The 11,785-nt window shown below is 45.3% G+C and overlaps 1 protein-coding gene across 2 annotated transcripts in view; it reads left to right on the top strand.

Moving 5' to 3' along the window:
* The first annotated feature begins 1,248 nt into the window (after positions 1-1,248).
* ADGRG2 (adhesion G protein-coupled receptor G2) overlaps positions 1,249-11,785 on the top strand; it is a 70,104-nt gene continuing 59,567 nt past the window's right edge. For both annotated transcript variants that reach the window (XM_024739417.1, XM_024739411.1), the window contains exon 1: positions 1,249-1,366. In XM_024739417.1, the coding sequence (XP_024595185.1) occupies positions 1,249-1,366 (118 nt within the window). The remainder of the gene's footprint in view (positions 1,367-11,785) is intronic.

The following is an 11,785-nucleotide window of genomic DNA, read 5'->3' as shown; positions in this document are numbered from 1 at the left end:
ACTGAAGGGTCTAGCTAGCATTTATAGTGCCTTCACAGTGTCAGCCCCTGTGCCCAGATCTCTTGTTTACTCACCACAGCAACACTATCAGGCTGGTGCTATTATCACAGTTCGCTAGATGGGGAATCTTGGCCATCGGAAATAACTTATCCAGAGTCACTCAGACATTGTGTGGCAGAGCCAGGACCTTTGATCCCATGCTCTTTAGCCTTCACCGCGGTGCCTGCACACTCTATCTCAGGCCAACAGAAGCTGCGGTGGTGGCTAGGTGCTTGGGTGCCCTGTGGCCAGGAGCTCTGCCAGCTGAGAACACGCGGCCTGGTCTGTCCCGGCCCCTTCCCCTGTGGCCATGTAGAAGGAGCCTGCTCCGTGGGCTCTCACTGCCCGAGCCCCGTGGGTGGCGTGTGATTTCCTCGCTGGCTTCTTCCTCCCTCAGTATCCCCCGCCAGCGCCTGCTGCTGGTGCTGACTGCCTGTCACGGGGTTCCGTTGGCCAACTCCTCCATCGGGAGAGGAACGGACGCACGCAGCCTTAGCATCTGCAGTTTTCTCCACGTGCCGAGCTCCTCTCAGCCTCTGCCCCACCTCCCCCATGTGTATTTCATCTAGTTGCTGCCTAGTTAACCCACACATCTCATCTGGTATATATTGGCCCTTGATGATTATTCGTTGGAACGAAATGAATAAACGAATGGTAAATGAGACTTTAAAATTCAGTATTGATATAAACTTCACTTTTTAAAAAATGTTGACTCTGCCCTCCCCACTACTAAAAATGTAAGCGATGATAATGAATTAACATATAATAAAGAGGAAATGCAACACACCCATCCTTTTACGGTATGACATAAATGGGATAGATCATTTATAAGATTCTGTAACCTCTTCTGATTCTTAGCATAGTTTTTAACCAGTCTTTATATAGTGGTAATCATTATATATACTCAGCATTTTGTGTTTTTAAATTCTTTTCTTGATATTTTGCATGTGTTGATGTTTTCCATAAAACTACATGGACTACCTTGCTTATCATTTTTATTATAATATCCCACTGGATGGGCCTCCCGTAATAAACATGGGTTTTGCTTTTTGTAGCCAGTGCCCACCTGGCATTGCCAATTCTCTGGACTAGAGTAATTTAAAGGAAGCAGGTTGCAGGTTGTCTTGCTTGAGGAACTGGCCTTTTGGGCATTGTTGTGTCGTGATTATGGCAAAGCTGTGATGATGTGTCCCTCTATTTTATTCCAGGATGCTTTTCTCTGGCAGGCAGTGTGGCCATGTTGGGAGACCTGAGGAACTTTTACTGACGTTCAAGATATTCCTTGTCATCATTTGTCTTCGTGTCACTGTGGTTACATCCCTGGAAGGTAAGGTGCCCATTTTCCTTCATCTTTTTCCTATTTTATCTGTGTGTGTGTGTGTGTGTGTGTGTGTGTGTGTGTTTATTTGGGATTGTTTTACTGTGGTAAAAAAAACATAACATAAAACTTACCATTTTCACCATTTTTAAGTATATAATTCACTGCCATTAAATGTATTCACAGTTTTGTGCAACCATCACCACTATCCAGTTCCAGAACATTTTCATCATCTCAAATAGGAACTCTGTACCCATTAAGCAATAACCTCCCTTCCCCCCTCCCCCCAGGCCCTGGTAACCTCTGTTATTTCTGTCTCTATGATTTTGCCTATTCTAGGTACCTCATGTAAGTATAAGGAATCATACAATATTCATCCTCTTGTGTCTGGCTTATTTCCCTTAGCATGTTTCCAAGGTTCATCCATGTTGTAACATGATCCAGAATTTCATTCCTTTTTAAGGCTGAATAATGCTCCATTGTATGTACACATTTTGTTTATCTATTCAATGTTGATGGACATTTGGGTTATTTCCACCTTTTGGCTATTATAAATAATGCTAGTGTGAACATTGGTGTTTAAGTATCCGTTTGAGTCCCTTCTTTCAATTCTTTGGGGTATATATACCTAGGAGTAGAATTGCTGGGTCATATGGTAATTCTATGTTTAATTTTTTGAGGATCTGCCAAACCGTTTCCCAGAGGCTGCACCATTTAACATTCTCACCAGCAAGGCACAGGATTCCAATTTTTCGATATCCTCACCAACACTTGTTATTTTCTGTTGTTTTGATAATGGATGTGAAATGGTATCATTGTGGTTTTTATTTGCATTTCCTTAATGATTAGTGATTTTGAACATGTTTTCATGTGCTTACTGGTCATTTGTGTGTCTTCTTTAGAGAAATGACTATTCGAATCTTTGGTCCATTTTTGAATTGGGTTGTTTGGAGTTTTCTGTTGTCATTGAGTTTTAGGAGTTCATTATATATTCAGGATACTAATCCTTTATTATATATATGATTGGAAAATATTTTCCCCCTTCTGTGAGTTGTCTTTTCACTCTTCTTTTTTTTTGGCTGCGTTGGGTCTTCGTTGCTGTGCACGGGCTTTCTTTAGTTGTGGCAAGCGGGGGCTACTCTTCATTGCGGTGTGCGGGCTACTCTTCATTGCAGTCTGCGGGCTTCTCATTGTGGTGGCTCCTCTTGTTGTGGAGCACGGGCCCTAGAGCACACGGGCTTCAGTAGTTGCAGCACACAGGCTCAGTAGTTGTGGCGCACAGGCTTAGTTGCTCCACAGGATGTGGGATCTTCCTGGACCAGGGATCAAACCCGTGTCCCCTGCATTGGCAGGCAGATTCTTAACCACTACGCCACCAGGGAGTCCCTTTTCACTCTTTTAATAGTGTTCTTTGATGCACAAAAGTTTTTAATTTTGATGAAGTCCAATTTGTCTATTTTTACTTTATTGCCTGTGTTTTTGCTGTCATGTCCAAGAAATGTCATGAAGGTTTTTCCCTATTTTTCTTCTAAGAACTTTATAGTTTTAGCTTTTATGTTTAGGTCCTTTGATCCATTTTGAGTTCATTTTGTATATGTTGTAAGGTAAGAATCCAACTTCATTATTTTGCATGTGGATATCCAGTTTTCCCAGTACCATTTGTTGAAAACACTGTCTTTTCCCCACTGAGTGGTCTTGGCACCTTGGTCAAAAATTAATTGACCATATATGTGAGGGTATATTTCTGGTGTTTATTTATTTTTCTTTTTTTTTGTGGTATGCGGGCCTGTCACTGTTGTGGCCTCTCCCGTTGCAGAGCACAGGCTCCGGACGCGCAGGCTCAGCGGCCATGGCTCACGGGTCCAGCCACTCCGCGGCATGTGGGATCTTCTCGGACCGGGGTATGAACCCGTGTCCCCTGCATCGGCAGGTGGACTCTCAACCACTGCACCACCAGGGAAGCCCCTATTTGTTTTTAAAAGTACCTACTCGAAGGCACTTCTGCATGGAAATTTAAGGGAGATAGAGAATCACCCTAATGAAGCAGCATCCATTTCAGAAAAGAGGATCCTTAGAAGCTTATGTGAGAATGGGAAAAGGTACCTGAGGAAGGCGATAAAAAGTCCAGAAACCCCAGGGCTGCAATATCTTTGAGTACAACTGCCAAAAGAATACAGTGCTATGCAAATATAAAAAATCAGTATTTAAGAAGACATTATTAAGGACATACAGAGAAATACCTTACTTATTTAGAAGAGAGTTGCAAGACCAAGGAATCTTTGTTGGATAAAGCAAATATCTACTAGCAGCAAACAACGGCATAAATACAACAGACACACACAGATGCACACAAACTAAATGGAAAACTTGCAACAGATTAAAACACAGTTGAGGGCTTCCCTGGTGGTGCAATGGTTGGGAGTCTGCCTGCCGATGCAGGGGACACGGGTTCGTGCCCCGGTCCGGGAGGATCCCACATGCCACGGAGCAGCTGGGCCCATGAGCCATGGCCGCTGAGCCTGCGCGTCCGGAGCCTGTGCTCCGCAACGGGAGAGGCCACAACAGTAAGAGGCTAGTGTAACCACACACACAAAAAAAAATTATGAAAATGGGGCAGGTAAACATGAGAGTTTCATGGCTCTGAAACCAGCCTGAGTAGGGAAAACCTGTGTGGATGCTAAGGTCGCTGAATGTATTTCTTGCTCTGGCTCTCTGATGAATTGATTTCTTAAGGCAGTGGTTCTCAGAGTGTGGCCCCCAGACAAGCAACATCAGCATCACCTGGGAGCTTTTTAGAAGTGCAGATTCTCAGGCCCAGCCTAGACCTGCTGAATTGGAAACTCTGAGGGTGGGGTCCAGCAGTCTGTGCTTTAACCATCCCTCCAGGTGATGCTGATGCATTCTCAGGGAGCCACAGTCTTAAAGAATTGGCTGAAACATTACTGTGCCCCATGATATAGTAGAAAGGTGGTGAGATCTAGAGTTAGAGCCCTCCCTGTGCCTGCCACCTGCTATTTGTATGATCTCTATTTGCCAGTAGACTGACATGGGACTCTATTTCCTCATCTTCAAAATGAGTGTAATCCTGAGCTCCCCCAGTGGGCTCTTGTTTTTTGTTTTTTTTAAACATTATTTATTTATCTTTTATTTTTTTAAATATTTTATTTATTTATATTTGGCTGCGTTGGGTCTTCGTTGCTGTGCACGGGCTTCCTCTAGTTGCGGCGAGCGGGGGCTCCTCTTCCTTGTGGTGCACAGGCTTCTCACTGTGGTGACTTCTCTTGTTGTGGAGCACGGGCTCTAGGTGTGTGGGCTTCAGTAGCTGTGGCACGTGGGCTCAGTAGTTGTGGCTCACGGGCTCTAGAGCGCAGGCTCAGTAGTTGTGGCACATGGGCTTAGTTGCTCCGCGGCATGTGGGATCTTCCCAGAGCAGGGCTCGAACCTGTGTCCCCTGCATTGGCAGGTGGATTCTTAACCACTGCGCCACCAGGGAAGCCCTGGGCTCTTGTCAAGGCTCAATATATGATTAAAAAAAAAAAAAAGAAAGAAAAAGAACCTCCATGATGGCAAAGGTTTCTTTTTCTTTTCTCTGTTTCTTTTTCCAGCTTTATTGACATATAACATTTAACATTGCATATGCAAAGGTTTTTCTGAATGAAGTGTTTTGGGATCTGGAAAGGGCTAAATAGGAGTTCGTTATTGTCTTTCAGAACTCCAACTAAGAGTATTCATGTTATTTAATAATCACTTTGATAATATTTACCTGTGCCAGCCGCTGTTCTTTGAAGTAGGCACTAGTATTAGGCTCCGTTTTACAGACTTACAGGAAACCGAGGCGCAAAGAAGGTAAGCAACTTGCCCTAGGTTAAACATTTTGGTTGCAGAGTTGCAATTCGAACTCAGGCCATCTGACCCAAAGTTTGTGTGTTTAGCCACTACGCTATCCTGTCTTCAGCATTCTTAACCTCTCTGCTACACTAGGTTGTGTACTGTGCTTGGTGGTTGTGTAGCTGTAGGTTAAACATCAAGGTGGAATCCACTTTTGGACTGGATAGTGGACTGGATCATCCAGATGGCTTATAGGCATCATCTCTCTGAACAGCTTTGGACTGAGGCAGGTTCTTTTCGGTTCAGGATGGCTTAGGTCTGGTCTTTGATGAAGGCCAAGGGGACCTGCTACTTCTACACTGGCTAATCAGTTGCATGGTAATGAGTGCCTGCTGTGTGCCTAGCATTACTGGCTGCTCGGAGGACATCATCTCTGACTCCAGGAAATTTACACTCCAGTTGGAGGGACATGACTATGACACATGAGAACGGTACAAACTGTAACTAAATCCTGAAGCGTGAGTCAGTGCTATAGGGCTTTAACATATGGCCTTTGGCCAAATCCGTGGGTGAGTCTAGTTAAATGTTAAGCCACCTGTAACAGATGCTATTGGTGCACTGCCCATCTCCCCCTGGCCCACCCAGAGGTCACCTAGAGACAGATCCTGCACATGCTGGTGGCTCCCATGTCTCCCTGACTGAGAATGATCTGTACCCATACGCCCATGCTTGGCCTGTACATGGAACAAGCTAGTAGTGCCGGAGAGTTAATACCCCAAAGCAGTGAAGAATGGGAGTTCGTGTTTACCTATGCCAGCTTCCTTGTCCCTTGGTGGGACAATGCTAAGGTGTGTTTTATACACCTAGGAGATTGTTGGATTGGGCCACAGTTGCCCATAGTAGCAGTGTGCTAATTAATGTACCCATTATTGGCTTTACTCTCTTCCCTACCTCACTCCCCTACTCCCTCCCTCTGCTTCCTGGGGTCATCCCCATTTGGAAACACACTCATTTTCCAAGTCCAGCCCAGTATTACTGCCTCTATGAAACCTCCCCTCACGTCTTCATAAGAATTAAATTTCTTCTGCCAGTGCTCCCTTTTCTGTTTATCCATGTCTTTTTATGCTTGTCACTTCGTATCATGTCATGATGTACTTCCTTTGCATCATGAGTCGTTTCAGCACATGGTCTGTGCCAGGTGAGAAGGGAGAATGAAGATTTGGCGAGGTGGGTGGGAAACTAATGGGGTGAAAGCAGGCAGAGGGCCTGCTCTGGGGCAGGCCGTGATGTAGATCATCTCATTTAATCCTCACAAAAACTCTTCATGGTAGCACAGCTTGGAGGATCCCCCATTGGAATCAGTAGCCCGTACTGTTCATACTATACCAGGTTGCCCAGTAAGTGAAGACTGAATGAACGTGGCACTGAGGCACGGAGAGAAGAGGGAGAGGGAGCCTGAAGTGGACTGCCAGGGAGCAGCCGTTGCCCCTGGCTCTGGGGTATCTGGACTGCAAACACAGTAGCTTCGCCCTGGAAGCCTGAGAGATGACTCAGTGGCTCTTGACAGTGAGGAGGGATCGGACTGACACTCCCTTTTTTTTTTTTTAACATCTTTATTGGAGTATAATTGCTTTACAATGGTGTGTTAGTTTCTGCTGTATAACAAAGTGAATCAGCTATACATATACATATATCCCCATATCTCCTCCCTGGACTGACACTCTCTTGTTAGGCTACTGACCAACAGAGAAAACCCTTAGACCTTGACACTTCCAGTTGTGTAATTCGGTGATGTTCGAGGGAATCATTCGTGGTCTACCAGAAGCCCAAATAAGTTTTGGCAGGTAACTTATCTCTAGCCTCTAGCTTTCTTGGGCTGTGCCAATACCTCTTTTCTTTTCTTCCTCCCTCCCTCCCTCCCTCCCTCCCTCCCTTCCTTCCTTCCTTTCTTCCACTGCTTTTTTTTGTCTTCCAAGAAGGTCTTCTTTTAGGTACAACTGTTTTCCAGAGCGTGAGATGACATATTAGTGGAAGATGGTTATAATTTCATTCTTGCGGAGTTGTCGTCCCCATTTGGAAACAAGTACACGTTTGAGCCAGTTTGGTGACCTCATGAGCTATAATCCCAACTTACTGTCTTTCTGGGCTGGATCTAGATCTTTCTGTGCTGAAGGCATTTCTAGTGATAGATTTCTCTCTAATTCCCCTTGTCCAAGGCCTCACTGGCTTGTCTCCTCTTACCGTCTCATGCTTTGTCCATCCAAGTCTTTGTTCTTCTTTCCAAACCCAGTGCTGGTCTCCTTGTCTCTCACTTTTCTATCTGTAAAATTGCGATTATAAATACCATAGTGCTGATCTGATACTCAGCCAATTTCCCAAGCCCCCAAAATTCCACACAGGCATGAGGTCACTTCTGCTGGGCCCTGAGTCTTTCCCTGGCAGGTAGAAGTGGTGACAAGGAATGATAGAGAATCTAGATGGGTTGAGGGGGAAACTGAAAGCAGAGGACATTGTGTCCCACTTTCCACTTAGAACTCCGGATGAGAACCCCTCACAGTGGACTGTAAGTCAACATGGGGCAGCGGCAGAGATGAGAAATGGTGGCACACTGTGTTTAGGCAGAGTGAAGGCTGGAGGTGGTGTCCTCTCCAGGTCTTTCTCATCTCTTGTGTGACAGGGAAGGGATTCAAAATTGCCCTCGTGTTCCTAGTGGGTAGCTCTGTTGAGAGCCAGGGGCAGGGACAGGGCTGCAGAGATGACGGTGTGGACAGCTGAGACCAGGGGCCAGATGGAGGATGTGACAGACACCCAGTGGTGAGAGCTGAGAGGACCTAGGTCAGCAAGAGAGGGACCCCCAGGCCAGGGTGGGATTCTGAGAGACTAGAACATGGGGCACACTGGACACAGCCTTCAGCAGTGGATGCCAGCCGGACCCCCAGGAACCCTGCAGGGTGAGGGAGATCCCTGGAGAGACCCTTGAGAACCCAGGGCTCAGCACGAGGTGATGTAGGTCCTTTCTCCGTACTGTGCAGAACACTGGCACCCCATTCCTAACCTGGAAGCCATCTTGACTACCAGAAGGAAGAGGAGGGAAAACGAAGATTGCACATTTATCTGGAAGACATTGAGTTACCTAGAGACCATTTTAGAGCGGAAGAGAGAGCTACCTTAAATCATCAGGTTTAAGGATCCCTTTCCTGTACCTCTGGAATGGAGGCTCCAAAACAAGATGGAGTCATCCTAGACATCAAAGGAAAGCTCAAGGATTTCTTTTTAATTTGTTTATTGTCACTATTGTTTGTACATCTAAATTATGTCTATACGTTTTATAAGATTTTTAAAAATTTTTTTATTTATTTATTTTTAGTTTTGGCTGTGTTGGGTCTTCGTTTCTGTGCGAGGGCTTTCTCTAGTTGCAGCGAGCGGGGGCCACTTTTCATCGCGGTGCGCGGGGTGACCAGGGCTCGAACCCGTGTCCCCTGCATTGGCAGGCAGATTCCCAACCACTGCGCCACCAGGGAAGCCCCGTATGTCTATACATTTTATACTAACTCTAAAACATCCATACTGAACAGTTAGGATGTGTCAGGACACTGCTAGCAGTGGTGAAGGCCATCATGATATCCTGAATTCTGCTCCTCCTGGTTTTATCTTTGCAGGTATGAAGGAATATCTGGTCAGGTCCTGTCTATATCCTCCATAGTGTTAGCACATAGTAAGTGCTCAATAAACTGGCTGGTTGGTTGGCTTTGATTTGTGGCTCTAGTCTAAAGCCTAGAGATACACTAAAACATGGACTGCTCTCCTCAGCTTACACCACCAGCATTATCCTTATCTGAACCCAGTGAGTTCTGATACAACATATATTCCACTAAACTTTTGTGTAGACCTCAGTGAGGTGGCTGTACATTGGCTCCAATTACCCTTAAGGAATGTATTTCCTTTCCTCCATGTGATGAAGGGGCTCAGCTGATTGCCTGTTAAGAGTCCTTCACACTTTGGCATTGTGAGTTCAATTACCCAGTAGGATCAGTCTTTGGATTCCTGATTTGTTGTCCTGGGATACCGGGGATCCTTGAGGTCTTGCCTCGAACTAAGAACCACTCATCTCTGCAATCCCATTTTAAGGCTGCTCTCCTATTCAAAGTTCCTAATATGAAATTGGAAACAATTTAAAAGTCCTATTTTCTCCAGACTACTTTTTTTAACTTGACGTGATTTCGAAAGCTCTTAAAGTTACAGTGAAGCCAGTGAATCTCTTGATTTCCATATTGATAAAAGCTCCAGACATGGCTTTTGCTGACTGGTAAATCTCCCAGTTGCCAGTGCTATCCTTGCCTTGTTGCACATGGAAAAGTCCCAGTGTCTCTTTGTAGGATCCAGTGGCAACAGCACATAGCACTGAACATTAAGAACAGCGGTAGCAACCCATCTGGACATTTCTGTAGGTCTTCATGGTCTACAGAGCACCTTGGCATACATCATCTCCTCATGTCCCCCTGAGGTGGGTGGAGAAGTTTGTATTATCCCCACTTTGCTGATGAGAAGACTGAAGCGCAAAGCAAAGGATACTTTTCTAGGTTACCCAGCAAGAGACAGTATCAAGGTGCTGAAAGCAGCTCTCCAGAACTCTTTCTTGTACACCAGCCTGCACGAAGTGCTTGCTTTTGGTTATAGGAGTATGTTTTAGCCAAGATCTTTAACAAGGGTGACTTTAGCCATGAGGAATGTCCCTCTAAATGAGGGGTTGGCAAACTTTTCTTTAAAGAACCAGATAATAAATATTTGGCTTTGTGATCCTTCGGGCCTCTGTGACAACTACTCAGTGCTGCCCATGCAGCTCAAAAGCGGCCCTAGACAATATGTAAATGAATAGGTGTGGCTTTGAGCCAGTGGAACTTTATTTGCAAATACAGTTGGTGGGCTGGACTTGGCCCATGGACTGTAGTTTACAGACTCCTTCCTGATCTAGACAGTGCAGAAGTGGTGCGGCACTTAGTACTGATCATTTATATTACACCCATTCCTTGCTTTTCTTCTTGCTGGCTAAGCCTGGCTTCGTAGGGTGCTCCCCTCTTTCCGCACTCAGGAGTAAATCCTGATTATTCTAAGCCACCCGTGGAAATGCTGTTCCTTGCCAATATTTGATTTAGGAGTGGGTATGTGACTGAATTTTTTTTTTTTTTGCGGTACGCGGGCCTCTCACTGTTGTGGCCTCTCCCGTTGCGGAGCACAGGCTCCAGACGCGCAGGCTCAGCGGCCATGGCTCACGGGCCCAGCCGCTCCACGGCGTGTGGGATCTTCCCGGACCGGGGCACGAACCCGTGTCCCCTGCATCGGCAGGCGGACTCTCAACCACTGCGCCACCAGGGAAGCCCTGTGACTGACTTTTGACCAAAAAGACACCTGGGAAAATCTGCTGGGGGACTTCTAGGAAAACATCCCCACTCCTGAGACTCAATGAAAAAGAGTTTCTCTTCTTACTCTGGACACGCACTGTCCAATATGATAGCCACTAGACACATGTGGCTATTTAAATTTAAATTAATTAAAATTAAGTGAAATTAAAAATTCAGTTCCTCAGTCACACTAAGTCACATCTCAAGTGTTCAGTGTTCACATGGGGCTAGTGGTTGCCGTACTGGACGGTGCAGATATAGAATATTTCCATCATTGTAGAAAGTTCTATTGGCTAGTGCTGTGCCTAGACATTTTCGTGTTTGGATTTGATGCCTGAAACAGTGGTAGCCATCTTAAAAACGCTGAGAGGAGCTAGGGAGTGCAAGGAGAAAGTGGAGATAACCTGAGTTTTTGAAAGGTTGAGTCCCTGAACTAACTGTATCCTGAGGCTGAGTGAACCGACGGCTGGAAAAGGCCTGGGTCTTTGTTGCCCATCACTGAGCTGTAGGACCAGCCTTAGAACTGTCCGCTTTTGGAGTTATTGTTAGGTGGGTTAATTGAATGTCCTTAATGTTTGTGATACTTTTAACTGAACGTTCTGCGACTTGCCTCTGAAAGCATTCTAACACATCTAAGAGTTAACTTTACGAAGGTTTACTGTGTGTCACATCGTTTCAAATGCTTCGTGCATTACCTCCGTGAATCCTGATAATAGTTACGGTCAGGTGTTAATCCTTCATTTTCTAGATGAGGGAACTGAGGCTTGGACGGTTTGAGTCACTTCCAAGTTCACACAGCTGGAAAGTAGAAGTGGTGGCATTTTAGAACTTGTGTCCTTAACCACTTCCTCAGTGTTTAGTCCCTGAAGCAGTTGAAAATGTTTTTTTACATGACTTTGACTGAAACTTTGCCATATTCATTTATCCTGGGATGGGTTTGTACCTCCAAAGGACTAGATAAAGATTAAGAGAGATCTGAGGAATAAAAGCAATAGTTCCGCTGATTTAATCTGTTAAGAAGTAAGTTGTTCCAAGAGAACATGTTGTTGAAATGTACCTTGATGTGGGTACAGCTTTCCTTCAAGGAAATAACAAGAAACAGATTGATCTTGGCAAGAAGCCTCATGTTCACAAGATCACAGCGCTGTAAAAGAAACCCATCAAGATAGATTGAGAGTGCTTTTGCAACAATGTCTGTGGC

The sequence above is a fragment of the Neophocaena asiaeorientalis genome, unplaced genomic scaffold (assembly GCF_003031525.2).
Source record: "Neophocaena asiaeorientalis asiaeorientalis breed wild unplaced genomic scaffold, Neophocaena_asiaeorientalis_V1.1 scaffold771, whole genome shotgun sequence".
Lineage (NCBI taxonomy): Eukaryota > Metazoa > Chordata > Mammalia > Artiodactyla > Phocoenidae > Neophocaena > Neophocaena asiaeorientalis.
This window is presented reverse-complemented; position numbering and strand designations above follow the sequence as displayed.